General features: G+C 37.4%; 1 protein-coding gene across 8 annotated transcripts in view; it reads left to right on the top strand.

Moving 5' to 3' along the window:
- QKI (QKI, KH domain containing RNA binding) overlaps nt 1-22,169 on the top strand; it is a 137,128-nt gene that overhangs the window by 112,973 nt on the left and 1,986 nt on the right. For 2 of the 8 annotated variants that reach the window (XM_010214012.2, XM_010214228.2), the window contains 3 exons: nt 12,795-12,882; nt 15,212-15,508; nt 18,112-18,186. In XM_010214012.2, coding sequence (XP_010212314.1) covers nt 12,795-12,882; nt 15,212-15,508; nt 18,112-18,186 — 460 coding nt within the window. Of the gene's footprint in view, nt 1-12,794; nt 12,883-15,211; nt 15,509-17,341; nt 19,210-22,169 lie in introns of those variants that run through there. The other 6 variants (XM_010214156.2, XM_010214410.2, XM_010214484.2 and 3 more) reach the window with 4 other exon arrangements.

Below are 22,169 nucleotides of genomic sequence, written 5' to 3'. Positions count from 1 at the left end.
ACACATGTGTGGATGCACTGCAGTTCATTTTCACACATTCCAGAAAACAAGTTACATTTAGTTTTCCATTTACTCGAATCACTTCATAATTGCTCAAGTCTTTCAGTCCTTACAGACCTTGTCTATTCTAACCGATTTAAGTGTCCGTTGTCTCTCCGCGCTGATAATGGTGAAAGAAATATTCTGTACCTCCTGTAAAATACTGTTTAAAACTTGCATGTCTTTTTAGCTTTATTTCTTAATTTTTATGTCACATCTTATAACTGAAGGCTTTAATTGCATTTTCCAACTTCCTTATTTTTTTTTTCTGTAAGTATCTTTTACATGCATTAAAGGAGTATTTTTAATACAACATACTATATATAAGTATATAATCCATACAGTTAAAGAGAATATATGAATTTAGGTATTATTTTGAAATATTCATGAGATTCCAGAGTTCAGGAGATTAAGAGGTGCTCAAGTGATTTATCCTGTTATACAGAACGTATTGCAAGCCACTTTTATTACTAGGTATGCACCTTGTCTACTGGTATGTGAAATGGTAATTCTGCAGTTCTTGAAAGGCAGTTAAAATGTTCTTATTTCAGATCTCTGAATTGAAAGTTGATTTCTCTGAATGGTGGTATTGTACCAAGTGTTTAGAGAATTGGAGTCTCTGAACAACATCAAAGAATCTATGGAGAAAGATTTGGGGGAAAAAAAACCAAGGATGAAACCTAGAAGTGCAAAAGTGGAAGAGTTGAAATGTATGACGGGGATTCAAGGATCACTTTGAAAAGCAGGGAAAATTGCATGTTGGAAATGAGCACGAGGAAGCCTTGTTAGTAGGAAGTTGATGGTACAATTAGACCGAGTGTCATATGCATTGTGCTGGTTGTGAATGTATGGGATAAAAAGGAAGCCGCCATTGAATACATTTTGGGGTTGTGAGGATGGATTTTCTTTACATATAAGAATTTTGCTTGTCCTTCTCTGCAAAGTTGGTACAATATGCATTTGGCATTTAAGAGTACTGAAAAGGTTACAAGGGATATCATCCCACTTAGAAATATCATAGGATTATCTCATCAAAAATCATCTCCTGAGCATGACATGACAACATTGATCCAGCGTGTGATTGTAGCTTGTTTCAGCAGGAGTCCAGGTACACGGCTGCTTAAAAATAGAAAAGGAAAGCTCTTAAATGAAATCTTCATGTAAAATCTGATCCAGAGTGCTTTGGCCATCTGGTGAAGTGGAACAGTGTAACATATGCGAAGTTCAGCAGCAAATAGAAGTTCAGAAGTCTTGATTATCATTTATTTCTGTCCTGGGGTGACAGGCTTTCAACCAGCAGTGAAATTCGATCACATTTATATTGTGAAACCTGCTAAATGATCGTGTAAGTGTTGTGTCTATTCCTCCTGAGAAAGGAGGTTTCGAAATCAGTGTGTAGAACTGGAGGGAAGGAGAGTGGGAAAGTAGTTATTTAGGATAGGCCTGATCCATGTCTCGCATTTTAGGGCAGAAAGTTAGGCCTAAAGAAGGTTCTTTTTCTTTTAATGAGAACTTCTGCATTATCAAAAAAAAAAAAAAAAAAACCACTTTCACGAAAGCTTTTCTAACTACTGTGCATAAATTGCTCAGCCATGTTTTCTTGTGCAATGTGATCTTGTGGAATTAGTAAGTAATGGAAAGGTATTTTTAGAGATTTGAGTAGTAGCGTTTTTTTATTTCTTTTGAATATGTGTTTTAAATCTCTTATAATAATTGCAGAAGTAAACGGTTGTTAATTTAAAGGATTTATAAACTTTCTTTGAAAAATGGAACAAAGCTGGATGTCAGAAAAAAATCTATTTTGTCTGTAGTAGATTATGGAAAAAAAATGATTTTCTTGTATATCAAAATCTGGATGTTGAATGTTGGCCTTTAAGTATGTGGTAAATGCCCGACCCCACAGAGGCATTTGGAAAGCAGCTGTTTTTTATTTCTTTATCGGGGTCAACAAGTTTCATTCCAGTTTCAAGTTCCAGATCTCTTCTGGAAGTATAATACATTATTTAAGCAAAAATTATTGTATGTGATGGAAATAATTTTGTCTAAATATATTAATGTTTCATCCTGGCAGAAGGCAAATAATTATTGCCTGTACTGGTGTGGAGTAGCTGTAAGAGACTGAAATACGTGGTACTGTGAGAATGGCTGCTGCTTCATGTCTTGCACTCCCCTCGTGACAACATGAAGAAATGTTCAGGGTTGGCTGGATTTTGAACAACCTCTTTCCGGTTTCTGTAAGTGTTTCAGCCGCTAACGCGTTTAGCGGACACAGAGCTCCCGGGTGTTTCTGTCGCTCAGCAGTGCAGCAGCACCGGCCCGTTCCCCGCAGCCAGGAGCGCCACCCGCTCAGCAGGCAGCCCCGGCCTTCCCGGGCCTGTGTGCGCCCCGAGGAGAGGGCACGGCTGCGCTCGCTCCTCTGCCTCCCGGATCTGGAGCTGCGTGGGAGCTGGCAGCGGGCACCACAGGGCACGGCCACCGCGGAGCTCGGTCGTGTGGGAGCGCCGGCAAAGATGCGCGCGCCGCGCTATGGTCAGCAGGTCCGTGCGCTGCCTGTGTGCTTGTGAGCAGCTGTTGGGAACTTGCAGCACTCACGTTCTAGCAGCTGTTTGAAGTATATGCTGAGAGCAGGCGTCCTTTCAAACTTGTTCCCTCAAGTGGCCTAGAAATTTAAGACTGGCATCAGTTTTGTTTTTGTGCATTTTATTTGTTTTGTTTTCTGAGAGTTTCAAATAGTTCTAGATTATATTAGCATTTGTTGTTAGGCTGCTCCTCCTTACCTTTGGCAGGGTGCTTGAAGTGAAGCAGGCTCAGCAAAACTTGGCCATTGCACTGCCTGTTATTTTGGAAATTAAACAATTTAGTTGAACATTTTACGAAAGGGAGGGTAGGTGAAATCCAGATAGTGGGGATGAGGCTATTTATTTCTCTTCTTTTTTACTTTAAGGATATTTGTTGAAAATGTTACCACAAGGGCACTGTGATAGAAGCTACTGTGCAACAGTAGGGGAGCAACAGCTGCTCCCTAAATATTAACACTTTATAATTGGATAAGCCTAAACATTCAGGTTTTTACTCGATGTTGTAATACATGAGTTTATTTTAATTAGTCTGTATCTTTTCAGGACGCCTCTACCTTTAAATTAAAATGTGTTAAGTTAGCTCCGCAGCTGGCTTTCCCATGTGCTGGTCTTCAACCCTGAATGAAGCCCCTGAGCGAAGGCACTTGAAAGCTTTATACTTGTCATAGCAACAATCTTTGCACTTTTCATGGCAAGCAGTTACTTTTGTCTTGCTTCTGGAAGGACACAGACTTGTAACTTCCAGGTTAGCAAATGTTCTCTGAAATAAAGTGTCATTTTCTTCTTTTTGCATTCCTGGGTGGGAGCAGAGATTTTTTTTTTTTTTTTTTTTTTTGAAAAGGGACATGTTTTGCATATGAAAACACGATAATATTACAGTGCCATTTTGATTTTCAAAGGCTTTTTTATTTACTAAAATATTAGGATAGCTGGAAAAATGGTCCTGGAATTTCAAGGGTTTGAAAAAAATATATATTTTTGTTGATATCTGTGTTCAGTGTCTTTGCTTCAGCTCGAGGATTTTTGCAGCCATTCATAATGTATGAACCCTGCCCTTCCATAGAAAAGTAGGGGGGGGAAAGGAGAAGATAAATGTGGCAGGTCAGAATAGACCTATCTGCACATATTTTAATTAGATAATCATTAAGTTGTTGTTTTTGTAATAGTTGCCTCATTGTGTGGTTGTTATGTGGTGTAAATTGGTGACGTCTTGATAGTTAAATGATTTCCATATTGTATCATTTACTTAATTCAGGAGGCGTTAAAGCATTTGTCCTGATATAACTAGAGCTTGTCAGTGCAATCTGAGCGGTTTGGCATAATTTAGTCTGCAGCAAAGACTACAGCTGGAATTAAGACCTGCATAATACAGGTCATGCTTGATCGCTGTCCTCTTCAGATCTGTGGGATGTTCACAATATTTGCAGTGTGCTGGCAGGGCCCTGTGTGGGAAATCTGTACTGTGCGTTTGCTTCTAGGCTGGTAGCCTCCCAAAACTAGAAATACCAAAAACAGTGTTTGGCTCTGAAAGTTTTAAACTGGGCTTGCACATGGCTAAAGATAGATCTAATGCTGAGATTATATCATTGGTAGCTCTTTCATTTGAATCTTAAGCATTTCTTAATAAATATTAATAAGCTCTTATTGGTATAATTAAGTCATAAAACTTTTTGGAAGATACTGAATTCATGTTTTCTTCTAGGAATGTTTTTGTTGCTGCTGTTTTCCCTCATATGCATGTTGTGAAAGATGTGTGAATTGCTGAAGCTCGTGGAGGCTCTTGGAGGTTCCTGTCATTGACTTTATTAGCACTGTTAAAAGGTTGAGGTGGGAGGGAAAAATGAATGGAAGTTCAAAAAAATGTTAAAGCATAAATTCTAGAAGTAAATACTGTTGAATGTCTGGTATAACTCATTTGAAGGACTTCCTTCACAGCCCAAAACTCTGTGATATAAATATGAGCCCTTTCTGTCCATCTCAAAGAAACATCAGGATGAGCATGGCAGTCACTTAAGGTCAAATGGTGATATTTTTTCACCAGTGCATTAACAACTTGTACTCAGAGGGTTTATGGTGAGACAGTCCGTTCCACGGGGTTCCACTGATACCATGTTTCAATCTAGCTCATAAAAATGTGCTTTGTGATGTTTTTTTTTTGTGCCTTATCTGTATTTTCTTGTTGCTGAAATGGAAGGGGGCTGAGGAGGCATAAGGACTCTCAGAAATATTGCTGGTAAGCCAGGTATCGTGTTTGAACAGGGATATGTCAGATAAGGTGATGGGAAGCGTAAGGAGATATGCTGCCTCTTCCCCCCAGTGTATCTTTAGCATTCTGACCCGTGCATTTGTCAAGTGAAACAGCACAGACTTCTTTGCATATCACTTGAACTGAGAGCTTGCTTTGAAAAAGATAAGCAGACCGTGTTGCCCAGAAGGAATAACGATGCTAATTTATCTTTGTGCGTGTCCACCTAGACATAGCAGTGTGCATCAGTGCTGAAGAGCAAATGGAGAAATAACAGAGCCATTGCTTGCCACCTATTCAATGCCACAGTACCATTAACGGTATATAGGATTCTCAGAAATATGGCCAGTTTTTATATAGTGATGTATTTTATTTCTTTTCACAAGTATTTGGTGACACTTCCTTCGATATAAGAATAACTGCTAAATTATGTGAGAACGGAGCTCTTGTTAACACAAAATTATGCTGCACGCTCCCTGCTCCATCACCATGATGCCAGTCAGTGCATCAAGGGAAGGAAGCTTTTATATAAAAGTTGTTCATAAATATTTTAACTATCAATACTTATGTTCTGGGCATGGAAAAGAAAATCAAATGTTTTCTAGTTTTTTTGTTTGTTTTGTTTTGTTTTGTTTTGTTTTTTTGAGATCGCGGGGTGACAGTGTTTATCCTTTAGCACCTTTAGCCTTTTCAAAAGACAAATCTAGTGCCTTGCAGTGAGTAGTTGACTAATAGTTTGGTTACTTGGATTCAAATTTTTCAAAAAGACTCTTACCTACTTATATCTGCATATATATAAATGGTTATTGTCATCTTGTCTTTGGCTGTTGTCATATTGTCATCTTAGGATTTTGTTGCCTTCATTACTTTAGGTAGTATAATGATAAGCTGGATATATGAAAAGACTTTCCAAGCAGAATAGATTTCAAGCATGTATAACTTAGCTTCAAGGAGTCCAGTTTGTATTAGCTTATGATGTTTTACCATATATTTTACTTTTGTTATCCATTTTTTTTTCTTTTAATACGTGCATGTCTAGGAGTCTGTAGTATATTGTGTGCAAGGTTTTTTTTCTTTATAAATTATGAATGGAAGGTTTTTGTCACTGAATGGAGACATTCATGTGTGAAGGATGTTCGCCTGGCGCGCGGTGCGGTTGGAAAAGCTAGTGCTGTGCGAGCGGCCGGCAGCGCCGCGTTGCCGCTCTGTGTCCGCGGCACAAAAACACGTGGGAAGCCCCAGCCAAGGGGCTTCGCGGCGCGGAGGGAGGGCAGGGGCGGCAGTGCCCCCTGCACGGGGCAGGTGAGACCAGGGAAACGCTTCCGTGGCACTATGGTCTTTTAGCAAGTTTCTTAAGAAACTAATAAGCTGCAGGCGTTTTCTGTGAGACAGATAGGCCATTTGAAGTATAATGAACATCTTCCCGTTTGGTGCATGTGTCTTGCCAGAGATACGGTTGTAAAAAAGTTGTTTATTTCTGCATAAACTGTGATTTTTCCATTTGAGGAAAGCTTTTAAGTATTCTTGTTCATTAGCATACTATTTTTTCAGTAATTACTAATTTTTCTGCCATTCTGTTTAGAGTGCGTTGAAAATAATGCCTTAACTGTGTATTTAAGAATACATATTGGCAAAACTCAACCTGAAGCAGATGTAGGGAAAAAAAAGCATATAGACTTCAACAAAATGTATGTGCTAGAACAGGTAGCACCTTCTCTCTGAAGGTGGCAGGAAAGGCCCCAACTGCTGCTCAGCATCTCTGTGGAAGCAGAGGTGGGGTAGGAATCTGCATGAGAAATTGCTGAAAAGAGAAGAGCTGCTTTTTGGTGCCTTTGGGTGGCTCTTTCCCTTGTGCCTGATGCAACAGGCCCGCTACAGCTCACAGGGAAAGATCAAAACTGAGTTTGGCCTCTCTCCTCACAGCTGGTTTGTGCCTGACTTGGCTCCACTGGCGCCTGCTCTTCCTTCCTGCTGCTGCTCATCTGCTCCTCGCAGGGCAGCCTGGAAAGAGCTGCTCCTAACTCCTAACCGCTGCCCAAACTGAAGCCCCAAGGCTGCGCTTGGTGTAAGCTAGAACTGCAGGCAAGTGCCTGCAGCCTTCGGTGGGGCTGAGAATCCAGCCCAAGGGCAGCAATGTGTGACGGGGTTGCAGAAATGCTGTGCAGAATGGACAGCGTTGGGGAGCTTGGCTGTCAATCAGAGTCACCCGTAGCACCTAAATAAGCACTTCTGCGTTATTATGAACATGGGAAAAATTAGATTTGTCACCTTTCAAAGTGGTTACTGTAAAGGGAAAATGAGCGTCTTATGGGGAAAGCCAGTGTGTATGCAAATGCTGAGAACAATTTTTGTTTACAAACTGAGCATTAATGAGAATTACAATACATTTTTGGAGACTTAACTGGATAAGAATCATAACATTAAGGGATTTTTTTCAGGCTAAGGTAGCCATGCTATTGGTGAGTGATTGTTTGGCTTGTGAATAAACTGCTTCCCAGGGGTCAGTTTGGGTCCCGCAGCAGCGTGTGCTCGCTCGCTCCCGCAGCTCTGTGCTGCACTAGGCATTACTGCCTGCTCCCTTTGCCGCCTTGTTCTCCACCATGGCATCTCCCTCACCTTCTCTGCTGTAATTCACTATACACTTCTCATCCTGTTATTCCCCTTACTTCAGAGCTACCTGTATAGAGAATCTAACTTGAAAACACGCAGTAAACAGCACATAAATATGTGTGTATATATTAAAAAATGCCTAGTTTATGGTAGGAGATACTTAAGTCTGAAACTTGATTTCCTCATTTCCTCATGAAATTCCTTTTTTTCTTTTCTTTTTTTTTTCTTCCCTTCAGGAAACACTTCTTAAAATAATCAGATCGTTAGTTCTCACATTATCTGACCCTGTATCCCAAATAAGTTGTTTAGATTACAGATCTACTGTGCCATGGGAAGGATAGGATATCCAAGATCCCATAGTTGAAATAATTTAAGAAAATAAATACTGTGCTTTCTAAAATAGCTGTATATTATCTTTAAAATAATGTAATAAAAAAGGATTTTTTATTCATTTTCATTCACGGTCTTCCTGAGGGTTATTTCTGTCCTTTGGCAGATTTTGAAAAGCATCATGTTGCATGAACCAAGAAAAGGTAGATGATAAAGCTCTTCTAAGAGCTTATATGCAATGTATTTGGAGTAAATATACGTTGAAAGCCACTTCCACACTGGATGTGTACGTAGTTTTCCTGATACAATTTTAACATTGGTATGATTTAATTTAGATAACTGCGTGGTTGTCCACCTTACGTCCTTCAGTGAAACAGAAACTTTGTGTACTTCTGTTTGGAATCTGTGTGCTTGATGCTTTCTGTCGCTATATATACTATACGTATATTTATGAATTTGTATATTTTACAAAGTCTTTTCTGTCCTTTCTTTATTTTGCAAGTGCAGAGAGTAAGTACACATTGCAAAACAACCTGATAACACAGAGTAGACCTCTGTGGAGAATGTAGTTTGATTACTGCTGTTCGCACTTTTTCAGAAAATAAGCAAGTGACAGTTTTTGTTACTAACTAGTTTTGTAACTAGCAGTGAAGATATTAATAAAATATTAAATTTGGTAAGCTACCTGCGTAGCAAAGTGTAATTACTAGCACAGCTGAAAATCTGGGGCATTTAGGTGACTCCTGTATAATGATTTCAGAAGTATTATTTAAGTGCAAGCGTACCTCTGAGGGTCTGGGGGTATCTGAAGTTTAGCAGGATTCAAGAAAAGCTTGGACATTGATATTCAAAAGAAGTCATTAGGGGGAAAAAAAAAGACAAAATGGAGTGTTTTATCCAAGCTCTTACTATTAGCATTTATTGCATAACTTTTAGTAGTTCCAACTTTCTTTGAAACAACAGGTATTCTCCAATATAGGAGCCAGAATCACATTTTATTTTGTTTCATTTTTTGGGGTAAGGCAAGTCAGAATAGACCATTTTTATTTTGAATTCTGTTCTTTTGGGAAGTGTTTTCTAGGTCTCCTGTTGTTCTGTCCTGCGTGCCTCAAACCTGCTTTCAGATGCAGACTGGGCTTTTGGTTTGGTTTCTGTACTCAATATGTTTCCAGTAAAAGATGGCAAAGTTGGACACCTGGCACTTCTGCAAAACAGGAAGATTTCAAACATCGTGGCGTCTGTTTCTTGCAGAAATAGGATAAATGCCACTAAATAATGACAACAAAAGATTCTCCATCAGTTCTAATACCGACAAATGAATATAAATATGTGCACATCTACTAAAAACACCAAGAGAGTTGGAGCTAGCGCTTACTGCTAGCGTTGTAACCCTCGTGGCCGTTAATGCTGTGCTGGCAGTGATTAAAAATCGGGCGTTTAAGGCAGCGGTGCTCGCTGGCCTCCGGGCTCCTTCCGGTCCCTCTTGCTGGGGCAGGCGCAGCTGAGCTCGGGCAGCGGGCAGCTCTCCCGCAGTCGCTTGTGGAGCGGTTCCTCCTTGCAGCTCCTCTCTGCCCGTCATCAGCGAGTGGCTGCGAGTGCGCACGCTTACAGGTATGCTTCAAATACCTGGTTAAGGGGTGGGTTTTGTTTTATTTTTTTTCCCTGATCTGCATGCTAGATTGTGTATAAGAAATCCAAGGGAAAGCACTGAAGAATTAAGGGGATGATAGATTTGAGTCAATCACTTAAGCTTTGACTAAGCAATGCAAATCAGCCTCTAAGTGACCTTACTGATATCTGCTTCAAGTGACTTCTCCTTGGTGCAAACGAGCGAGCTTCGTTGTGGATGCCGCGGAGGGGATGTGCTGCTGTTGTAGAGGCTGCCTCGTCACCCCCGTGCGACCTCACTTTGCTTTAACAGAGCGCCTGCAGGCGTGCCTGAAGCTAGAATAGATGGCCTGCGAGCGCCGCGTTGCATGGGCTGTCAGTCGGGAGCAGCGCGGGCCTGGTCCCCCCGCCGCGCCGGGCAGCTCTGGCTCTTGCTAAGTGATGCTCAGGCAGGGAACGTGGTACCGCGCGGCCGGGCGGGCGGGAGGCTCCCGGCCACCACCCCGGCACTGCCCGCAATGAAGTGCTCTGAGGTTCTAAAGTGTATTTTGAACTGTTCTTAACAGTAAACAGTAATCAGCAGCTGAGACTACTCCACAGCGGGGGAAAAAAGCACCAAAATAATAGTTAAGGGCTTAGGATATCGAAGTGCGCTGTTATTTTTGTAAATGTGCTTTGTGAAATCTGGGCACAATTGCCTCAGCTTTTCTCATGGGAAGCATAGTGACCCATAGAAAAATGTTGAAGAGCCATAAGGGTGAATGCTTTGACTTCCTTTGCTTATAAGTTTGTATAACTCTTTCATTGGAGAGTGTCAGAAGAGAAAAAATCTTTTCTATCTTAAAACTATTATCCTATAAATAGTTCCATTTGCAAATTATTCACTGTGGTCCCAAATCTGGGATTACAGAGTTGCTAAAATTACCCTAGCAAATGGAATGTAAGATTCAGCATTTACTGAGCCTCATTAATGGCTGTCAGATCAGTCATCTGAACCCTTTTGGGAGATACTGAACAAGTTTAGTAACATTAATGGAGCTTTATAGGAGATGCAGCTGACACTGTGGGTTTTTTGTTTCATTGTTTCATTTAGAAAAGAGAGAGGAGGGGAAGGGGGTCAAAAAGCCAGGAGCAAAAGTATGACCCTAATGAAGCAATGTAGGGAAGAGAAATCTATGCTTTTTGATTTTGTTTTTTAAGAAAAGAAAATGACAAGAATTTCTGAATTCTGGATAGAAAGATAGATTCAGGACTTTTTTTATTGCATCATGATTGACTTCATAGTCTAGATAATTTACTTGCAGTGATGCTATTTAGAAATAGTCATTTCTAAAACGAAGCAACTTTTGCATGTGGGCCCATTCTGAGCACACCACATTAAGCAGGCTATTATCGGGCCATTTTGTATTCCAGAGAGTCTAATATTAAAGGCTATAGAGTTTGAGGTCTGTGAATAATACAGTACTTAATTGTACAATTAATTTATAATTAAAATGGTAACATGTATTTACATTTTAAATATTTATGCTAGTCATTGTGTGGTATGAGTCCACTATGTAGCACTTAAGAATAGCCCAAATTCTTTCAAGGTTTAATCTTCGTTATATAACTTCTCGGTATTACAGTTGGGACTTTCATCTCCCACATCTGAAAGTAATTCAGCCTTGACCCATCTTATGTGTTGATTCCAAACTGCTTCCAAAAAAAAAAAAAAAGGCATTTCCATCAATTTGTGTTGGGTGTACTGCTCATGCTCATGTCCTCGTTATAACGATTATATGTGTTTAGATGCGACTTTAATTGAATTAAATTTTTTTGTGAGTTTTATAACTTCCAACATTTCCAAATTGTAAATTCCTAAATTTTAGGTATAAAGTTTGTGTAACAGTTTCTTGCCTTAAGCTAACCTGGAAATTTTTGGAACAACTTCCCTTAAAATTTTGGGTAATAAGTGAGTAAATGTAAATATTCCTAACAACTGAGGTGATTTATGACATAACTTTCACTGCTACGATGTTGTAACAAAAACAAACTTGCATATTTATTTGGTTATTGATAGTGATTGCTGTTCTTTAGGGGGTTTAGTTTTTTTTTTTTTTTTCATAATAACCTGTATTAATTCAAGCTATCTGCAGGAGTTAGAGTTTAAGATAGATGAGCAACCCTCCCTGATGTCATACTTTCTAAGATTTTTCACACTACTTATTATACAGATTCACTCAGTAGCTTGGAAATTCTACTCTAAATATCTGGAAAATAGTGTAATAACAGATTAGATGGGCTGGATTTTTTAAATTTTTAATTAGGAAAGGAAAGAGAGTGCAAATAAGCTGACACTTAAGCCGTTCCCTTTTCCATCTAAATTTTCAGTAAGAGCATAGAATCCGAGAGTGCAAGATGGTAATTTAACATTAAAGTAGACAGGGATGACCTTGAGTGAGGATGATAGGTACATCTTTATTGAATCTCCTATGTCACTGGCTTATCTTGTTCGCAGAATATAGACTAAACAACTAGCAGTGTTTCTGGGAAGGCAGAAAGATCAGGAGATAGAAAATGTCTAGTCTTAATACTGTAAAGTTGTGTTATTCTTGGTCAGTAATTGAGAAAGTGAGGAGGAGGGGTTTTTTTGCTGAATATTACGTGATATTTATGCAAGCTGCAGAATACACAAAGAGCAGATAGCTTCAGGCAAGTCATTTTTATTGAATCAAATTATTAATAATATATAATGTATAAATAATAGTTGTATCCTAACTGGAACACATGTACATGTATGTACGCTATGAATTTCACCTTAAAGCAACTTTTACTGTCAAGTGTCAAAAGTCTCTCAATTTTATTTTATTTTTTTTTCAGTAGTCATTATCCACAGCAGTAGATCATCTTGCCATAAATTGTAATTATATTAAATTCATGGTCTAGGTTCTTCTAATCTGCTTATAACTCCGTAGCTAAAAAAGGCCCCTTAGGAGTGTTTATCTATCTATCTATCTATCTATCTATCTATCTATCTATCTATCTATATATATATATGTGTGTGTGTGTATATGTGTATATATATATATATTTTTAACTAAGACTTAAGAAAAAGTTTCTTTAAAGAGCTTTTATCAAGCACAATTTAAATTTAACCCTCTTTTTATAACTTAGGGCATGGGTCTTTTCCCCCTCTAAGATATTTATTAATACCAATTTGTGATAAACAACAGACCACTTGGAATTAACTTGGGAAACTTTTACAAGCCCTACTGCTTTTGTGACTAATGGTATGCAGGTGTTTTCTGTGCTTAAATCTTGAAGACACTTATTCTAGGTCCCTCAGATCTTGTGCACCAGTGAAATAGTAAGTCTAACTTTCTTTCCTGTTTCTTCATATGCAGGCAGAAGGAGAAGACAGCCTTAAAAAGATGCAGCTGATGGAGCTTGCAATTCTGAATGGCACCTACAGAGATGCCAACATCAAATCACGTAAGCATGTCATAATCTTGAGGGTCAGTGCAACACGAGTATTTGCAGGTTTTGTTTCCCGAAGCTACTTTTTGGCAGATGTACAATAGTAACTTTGTTGAAGATTGGAAGGCAGAAAAAAAAAAAAAAAACACAGTAGCTTACAGAGGCTCTCCTGGAAATGGATTTTAACTATTTCCCTCACCTCTCCACCCTCGCCCCCACACTTAAAAAAAAAAAAAAAAAAAAAAAGAGAAAAAAGAAAAAAAAAACACAATATGTACAGGTTGAAATCTTTACAAACGCACAGTTTAATCAAAATTCAACCCTTAAGCCAGATTTTTCTATTTTACAATATTTTTTCTTTAGTATATATAAAAGACAATGGACTCCTTTCCAATTTTATTCTTTAGAGATAAGTTTGAGAATGCTACAAATGTTCAGGATACTGTGAATACATTTTTCTGTATTATATTCCTTCCTTTCATCTTGCTTGCATGTGTCACCCCAATGTTATGTTTTTCCAATGATTCATCAAGTGATTTCACACACGAGTTCACAGAGATCAGTGATGTAATGAGCGATTTTTTTGCTGTTTCTTACATCAGTTTGCTGTGTGAATGCTTTTGCAAACACTTGTATGCACAGTTTTAAATTTGGAAAATAATTATATTATGTACAATTACTAAGAAAGCAGATGCCTACTATATGTGATATTTTTTCTCTAATTTTAAATCTAAATTTTATTCCTGAAAATGTAGTTGCTAATACTGTTCCAAAATAATGTTTTTATCGTAGCTATGATACAGATGTCAAATGAAAGCACAGTTAAAATCATTTTTTTTTTCACCAAGGGCCTCCTGAGATTTGCAGAATTGTTGCTCTGTATAGTCACTGTTTCAATGTCGGATAAATTTAAAGGGTGGAATTCAGTTATGTCGATTTTGAGAGTGCTTACACCAGTGTAATTACTCTGATTTGAAAAGAGAAATAAGCAAGGGCTTTTATCAAGACAATGGAGGGTTTTATCTTTCACCCCATAATCAACACCATGGTGTTTAAAATTGAATCAGTTTTAAACGTATTGTCCCCAATTTAGTACAAATTTATGAGCAAAATAGTTTTCAAATTAGCTTCAATGCATGCAAACTGTTGCATAGAAATTTCTATATTAATTAGAGCAATTTCTTTGTCTGATCTACTGCCATTGTTCTCTTGCATCAGTAAGTAGGTGGGATGGGATTTTTTTCCTTATTCTGTCCAGAGTTTTTCACACTGACACTTTCTGATGAAGAAGACTTTTTCATTTTTGTGTGTTTTGACTTAATTGACACTCTGAGGGTGTAGAAGCCATGGTGGTTCATTTCACTTTTAAAAAAGAAAAGAAAAGAAAAAAAAACAAGACCTTTATTTTGATTAGATTTGAACGTAAAAAAATCATTTCTTAGTGACTTCACCCCCGTATCTGAAAGGCTTCTCCTCTTTCCTGTTTTCTGATAACCTGTTAAATCAATGAACAGCAGCATTAATGCACAGAAAACTGTAAATTTTAAATTTTATCCCTGCAACATTACCAACTGATCTATGTCAGTTTTTAAAAGGTTGCTCATATTGCGTACCAAGAGGCTTCAAATAGCGCTTAATTAAATGTGCTACCCAAAGTGCAAAAAAAAAGAAAGAACAAAAGAAAATTAAAGCACTTATTCTCTTTCGCATACGCAAGACGACAGTGAATTTCTAATATGCAAGGAAATGTTTTCTTTTGGGGAAATTGGTATGGAGATTGTTTCCGAGCCTCTCTTATTCATTCTGTAGTGAGCAAGGAGAGGCAATCTGTTTCCAGGTTATCCTGAAGTGATGCTGGAAACTGGATTTGTCTATATGTTTAAATACAGTTTTAAGGTACATAGAAACTATGGAACTTCCTATGGCAGCTCTGCATAACTGAGTATCTGTGGACTCTGTAGTTGCACTGTGTTTTGTACTCCGTATTTGATTATGACAGTATTTTCCTTGTATCTCCTGCATGCATCTCAGTCTCATGCAGTCTCGATAGCATAAGTGAAGAAATGTGGTCTAAATGGAGCTTTTGTGCTATGTAACCTGTTTGAGAAATCTACCTCACTGTTTTACAATGGCTTTTTTATTTTGCATGTTCATACTTAATCACACTGGAAAATGGAAAGCTGTTTGCATTTGAATGGTGTGCTTTGGCACTGTGTGATCAGCGCATGTACTAATGATTTCCTTTTATTTTTCTTCTTTCCTACTTTTCCGCTTTTTTCCCATTCTTTCCACGTTTTGTACTGCTACCTCTACACTTTCTTCTGAATTTCTTTGCTTACTGTAGCAGCCCTTGCCTTTTCTCTTGCAGCAACAGCCCAGGCTCCAAGGATTATCACGGGGCCTGCGCCTGTTCTCCCACCAGCTGCCCTGCGTACCCCTACGCCAGCTGGCCCTACCATAATGCCTTTGATCAGACAAATACAAACCGCTGTCATGCCAAACGGAACTCCTCACCCGACCGCCGCGATAGTTCCTCCAGGACCCGAGGCTGGGTTAATTTACACACCCTACGAATACCCCTACACACTGGCACCAGCTACGTCAATCCTCGAGTACCCTATTGAACCTAGTGGTGTATTAGGTAAGACCTTCATAAGCAGATGACTGGCTTTGTGTGATACCTGCTTTTGTGCTGCTTGAAAGGTAGAGCTCATGGGGCTCAAAAACCTTTGAGACGACAATCTTTCCTTGGCTATATCATAAAATTACCTCAGAAGATTGCTCAAATGCTGCAACTTTTAAGCACTGTTAATATGTTTGCATTGTTAAATATGTGCATATAATATATTAGTAAGATTACTAAAAAGAAAGCATTTGTGTGGCACTAGTTAGCAAATGCAAAAAGAGAAACAAATAGAAACTGACCTCTACTTATAGCAGACATAATTTGTATTCTCATAAATACCCCATTCGTTTGTGCTCTCTTAAACATAAATTAATTTCCAGCAGTGTTTAAAGAGAGAACTTTTGATTTTGCTCAATATTTTGATAGCAAAAAGGTAGAAAATTGAAGTGTTTTTTTTCCCCCAGCTTGTTTTTTGCTGCTTTATGTGGTACATGAATGGATAAATCTCCCTAATGTCACAAATCTGTAAATCAATTTGTAAACAGAAAATAACTAATGAAGTGAATAAAGGAAAGTAAGTTCTGACCAAAGGATGATGCACTCATCAACTTTGCTGATGACTTTTTATATACGGTGCATTGAAATGTCCATCATTCCTAATATTTCAGACCACTGACTTGATGCAGCAAGGCAAGCATCATGCAGCTTCTGGTACAATTCAGTTAGCTGGTCAGTGTGGAACAAGCTGATAAAGAAGCATTTAAATAATCTTTTCTTTTTAGCTTGCTCTTAATTGTATAAGACCTTGGTCCTGCATAATGTCGATTTTATAGGACTTTGTTCTTAGTTTGTTCAGTGGCAGGTACCAATTCACATAAATACTAAACATCTCTGATCATGGGACAATAAGGTTCCAAGTCAGTATTTGGATGAAAGAAGTGTAAAACATCCAGTATTCCACTTCAGCTGTTTTCGTTTGTGTCATTTGTATGTGTGCATGTTTCCATGTTACATTAATACAATAAAACAGAAAAAGGTCTTCAGACCGCTCCCTTTCAGCATTAGTGAGAATCACTAATATCAATTTAGTAGGACAATAGTATTTAGTAAGGATGAACTGTCTTTGAGCTACTTGAGGTGGTTGTCCATCGTCCCACAGCCAGAATTCAGTGGCAGTGTCCTCATCCTTTATGAAATCTCACGTACAGACTTGTACGTTCTCTTCCCAGCTTCCCCATCGGCCGGATTTGGGCACCTGCAGCACCTCCTGACATGAGGCTGCTGTTACAAGTGTCCGTTGCTGCTCAGTGGCAACTCGCTAAATTCAGTTGATTATCTAGCAGAGAAATATATCATGGCATAGTAATAACTCAGTGTAGTGCAGGGGGCTTCCTCTGATCTCTTGCACAATGTTATGTAAAGGCGAGGAGGAAGAATTGCTCCTAAAATGGCCATTAGGTACATTAGGGTGTCCATTAGGGTGCACAGCTGAGAGCAGAGTTGCACAAAATAGGCATCTTATTTTAAAACAATAAAAAAGAAAAAAAAAAAAAAGAAAGAAAAAGTAAACCACCATTTAGGTAGTACAGAAACATTTATTCTAATACTACTGCTCTATTATGTGAGCAATTGTATGCAGTTAATTAATGAGTTTAAATTTGCAAAGTACCTATTGTCATTAATAATATTCTTAGGTCTGTCTACTTAGCAGTGGACTATTACAATGTCTTAAATTAATTCCATGAAAAATAAGAGTAATGCATCCCTATTAGTATTTTTGGGGATACTGGTGTTGGGATCAACTTTTAGTTGATGACTAACTTTCAATTCCCTTCCTTTTATCTTTAGGTATGGCTTTCCCAACGAAAGGCTAAGAATTCAAGAACGGTCTTAACCGATCCTTCATCAGATCTGAATTTTAACAAATGCTTAGTTTCAGCAGCCTTGAAAAAAGCTTGGCCTAGCAGTCAGTGACTTACTTGCACTTTTTTGCACATAGATATAAAATAAAATAGTGCTATTAATTTGGATTAGCCCCTATTATTACAGAGTAGCTGTAATTTATGAGTGTATAGTAGTATACTGACTGCTAAGTGTTTTATATAGTGTTTGCTTTACTAATCACCTAATTCATTGCAGTTCATACTTATTGACTTTAAAATTTAAAATCACAATTTGTAGGCTTGAAGAATTGCTTTAAAACTTTATTTGTGGTAGAACTGGAAGTGATCTTAAGGTTAGGAAATAATTGTCAGTATTAAAAAATGGCATTATTTAAAATAGTCCTGCTGCAAGAAAGGCACTTCAGTGAATATGTGACTAGTAAAGCTTAAATGTGCTTGGGTCTAATAGATTTCATGAAATACTGTAATTTTGGGATTGTAAATGAATGGATTAAACAGGTTAAGGCCAGGATGTTTAAAATAAATGCAATATTAATCTGCACAGACAAACTTCTTTTTAAGGTTAAGATTTGAAACTACTGTGCCTTAACTTGTTGCTTTTCTTAAAATGAACTTTTGTAGTTAATGATCATTTAAATCCATTTTGATAAACCTGCTGTTAATGTTTTCTTTGAATGTTTTCTAACTTTGTCTTGGTAATTGCAATTTAACTAGGTGCGGTGGCTACTAAAGTTCGAAGGCACGATATGCGTGTCCATCCTTACCAAAGGATTGTGACCGCAGACCGAGGTTAGTTTAGTTCTGCAGTTCTTGTTTGTAAGAAATGCTTTGAGTGCACATGAGATTTGCAACACCACAGCTGGTTAACCAAATACCATATCTGACCCATTCATTATTTTTTTCTCAAAAAAAAAAAAAAAAAAGAGTTAATAATTTAGAGCTTGGGGAATGCTTGCAGTTTTAAAAAGATTTTGTAAACGTAGCTTTCCCAGCTAAGTGAATCGTGTAGACTTTGTGATATATTTAATATAAGTGCTATAACCAATCCATTTTAAAAACTATTTAAAGATCCATTGCTGCAGGAAAACACTGAATTCAGTACTGCAATAGTTAATTTGTTTCCCTCTCCCCCTCTCCCCAGATTTGTTCTTTTAATGGTGTGGAAATATCAGATTGGTGTTGCAAAATAAAATGAATGGGTGGTTGTTTAATGAGAAAGAAGTAAAGGAATAGATGCCTCCTGTCTGTGTCTGGAGAAATCTGAAGATTTAGATTTTCCTTTTTTCCAGTAAACTTTTGAGCCACTGTACTGTATATTTTGAGGAGGATGCATGTTCTCAGATACCTAACTGAATTCAGAGAGGTAAGGGCTGTGAAGATAATACTTCAAAAGTTGTTTGAGCTTGAATTCCTAAGGGCAGGAGTAAGGGGTGTTTTGGTTTTTTGCCAAAACGGGTTTCTTGGTATTTGTCTTTTGCTGCTAAAATGTGTAACCTGAAGGAGAAGCAACTTTTGAAGTCCTGTTGGTGAGATGACATCCAATATTTGGGCATCTCTCTCTAACTGTTGAATGGAAACTAAATCTTCATTTTTCTCCTCTTCCTCAAATGTAATGTCTTTGGACCCCTGAATGAAGTATTTAAGCTTACTCGGAAAAGTAATAGTTTCGGTTTATTGACATTGGCTAGGAAGCAGTGGGGGCTAAGCACAGGAACTCCTGAATTCCTACCCCAGCTCTGCTGTTGACTCTGTGTGGGTTTTGGCAAGTCATTTAATCTCTCTGTGTATGTTTTCCCATCTGTAAAATAAGGATAATAATACTTCCCTACCTCACAGGGGTGTTGTGGGGGTTCTTGTTTGTACAGGGCTTTAAGGATGCAAAGCATTATGCAAGTGCCAAGTATTATTATTCTGCTCTCATCAAACTCAGTATTGTGCAGGCTTCCATGGTATTGTAATAGTCAAAGGACACATTCAGGTGACACATCTGACATCACTTAACTAGACTACACCTCACTAGTGCCAGCCTTCTTTAAATTAACTAAGATGAGCAATATACATTTTAGTCAGTACAGTAAAAAAAAGGCCCTCCTGGACACTTTCACCCTTCATATGTAAGGTTCTCATTCCTCTGTAAAGCTGATGTACAGACACTACCTAAGTTTCCTAGAAAATTGCATCTTGTTTTATGTTGCCTCATGCTATTACAGCCTGTAGGCATGTTCCCATTTCTAGAAAACTCTTCAGTAGGCAGCAGGGCATAATCAGAATGAGCTCATAGCCCAGGTTTAAAAAAAAAAGGCGGGGGGGGAGACCCTCCTTTTCTGTCAACAACAGTGGATATTAAGGATTCGATATCTTTAAAAGTTTGAATTCATGCTTCCAAATTCAGTTTTTGCAAGTGATCTTTCTTGCTCTACCTGTGATAGGCTTCAGAGGGCAGGTAAAAACACTGATAACACCTATTTGCATAGTTAGATATTTGCCCAAGTCTAGTAAATACTGTGATGAAGCACAGTAGAAGGGGTTTTCTTATATGTTGTTTCATTTCATCATTGTGATGTTTACTTACTTAACATATATTTTATTTCTTTTTGTGAAGGGCCTAGACGTTTCATCTGGGGTTGTCACTTAGCAGTCACTGAAAATAATTATGGGTCCCATTTCACCTCCTTTTAGAACATGCCCATTTTCTGATGATGCAGTGTTAGTATTTAGTGATATTAGAAGACCACTGTATTTAAAAAAAGATGCGCATAGTTTATTTCCTATGGAATGAGTCAAACATTCCACTCTATCTCTTTGCATGAAAACCATGCCAGTTATTTCAGATGAACATGATTTTAAAGTATCATCTAAATTATACCAGAGTGTGTTAAGAAACTTGCACAGAGTTAATCTTAAGATTTATTTCATTCTATTTTGAATTTTGAAAGCCTAGATTATCACTGCACATATTTAACAGTTTTATAAAAGGTTTTAAAGAGAATATTGTTCAGCATTAAGATAGATTTTTTTTTACTGTGTTAATTTTTTTTTGTAGATTTAAAATACGATCAATATTTACCGTATTCACTTATTGAGTTATTCGGTCAATTATATTTCTATAATTATAGCCATGAAATCAATGTCAGCAAACCGAAATACTATTTTTTTCAATGTGGAAAAGGATTTTTTTTTTAAATAGTTAATATGTCATAAAAATATATATATGCATTCATTGGGTCTAAAGTTAAAAAAAAAAAAATCTAAATCAACCCTCTGATGACTTTGTAGTACTACTGCATTCACTTTTTATGTAGGTTTTTATTCTTTGCATAGGATTTGTTTTTGTTTTTGTTCTAAGAGATAAGCACTGCATTTAAAGCAAGAATCCGCAAATGTGTAAATGTTTTACTCTTACAACTAAGCATTTAGAATTGGAGAAGGGCTGACAAATATAGCTCATTTTAACTAAGAATAAAACCCCTGTTTATACATAATACAAAATTGAATTTGATTCATATAACAGAGAGACTGACTGATTTACTTGCAATAAACTGTAAATGGTGTTGCACAGTTGACAAACCTGTGTGTACTGTAGAAGGCCAGGGACTTGGCAGAGGATGTATCACAGGTGTACTGGTATTTTTAAAAGATAGCTTGCTTTGATTATAAACTCCACAAGAAATATTAATGCTGAGGATTTTCTTGAATGTTTTATCAAAACCAACTGTCACATAATTTATATAAAAAAATTTAATACCATTTAATCAAATTATAATCACTATCAAAATGCTTTAAGGGTCTGTGTTTCTAGTATACCTGTAAAGTGGTGAGATTGTGCCACAATAAATATTTATTTTTATTTTTGCTTATTTTTGAAACAGCTGTTTTAACTTAAATCCCACTTTAGCACAAGTTTGGAGAAATTCAGGGAACATGTGGTCTCATTTAGGCTACAGTAGTAATTTTTTTTAAGTGTTTATAAACTGTATCCTAAATGATAGGCCAGTGTTGTTATGTGAAAGTAAATCAGCCCACGCGAAAGATTGCTAAATCAATCTGTGAATATTGTAGCTACTGGACTTCGTTTTATGAAATGGCACAAACCTGACTTTGCACTGAATACCTTTCTCACTTTCATCTCCTCTGCCTTAGTCGAAATGGCAACAGTACAAAAACTTTATCAACCTCAGAATTTATTAGCTATAATTAAGCTGTTGAATGAGTCTTAAAACAAAAAAAATACTACTGTTAAGTGGACCAAGTTTGGTGAAGGAGAATGTGAGAGAATGATTAAAGAAGGAACAGCTCAAGAACATTGGGAATGATAACTTTCCACTTGAGAACTTTTTTTTATGTTTTACTGTAATTTGTTTGTGTTTTTGGGTTTTTTGTTTTGTTTTTGCAAAAGAAAATAGTATTTACAGGTGGCTTCTTTTAAAATATAAAAAATATAAAGCAGGAATGTATATGAAATGTCAGATTTTATTGTATTTGCAGAGTATTAGCTTTGAAAATGAATAAAGAGAGCTGTTTGTAGTTTTAAAATGCCTTATTAGTATCAATTAGATATTTTCTCTATTTTTTGATGTACTTAGAGCTTTTTAAGTATAGAATTTAAAATGGCAGGACTTTTACAGTGTTTACATGCAAGTGCATTTTATAAGTGTCCTATACGTGTAAAATAGTATTTTGAACAGGAAAATGCTGGCTCGAGTAGTAGGCTCAAGCGTTTTCCTGGTTCCCATGATGATGCCTACACTGCTAGACTACAGTTTAGTATTGCT

Source organism: Tinamus guttatus, unplaced genomic scaffold, assembly GCF_059628265.1.
Source record: "Tinamus guttatus ecotype Peru unplaced genomic scaffold, ASM5962826v1 Tinamus_guttatus_pri_ptg000473l, whole genome shotgun sequence".
Classification (NCBI taxonomy): domain Eukaryota; kingdom Metazoa; phylum Chordata; class Aves; order Tinamiformes; family Tinamidae; genus Tinamus; species Tinamus guttatus.
Note: the sequence above shows the minus strand (reverse complement) of the source record. Positions and strands in the feature narration are given on the sequence as shown.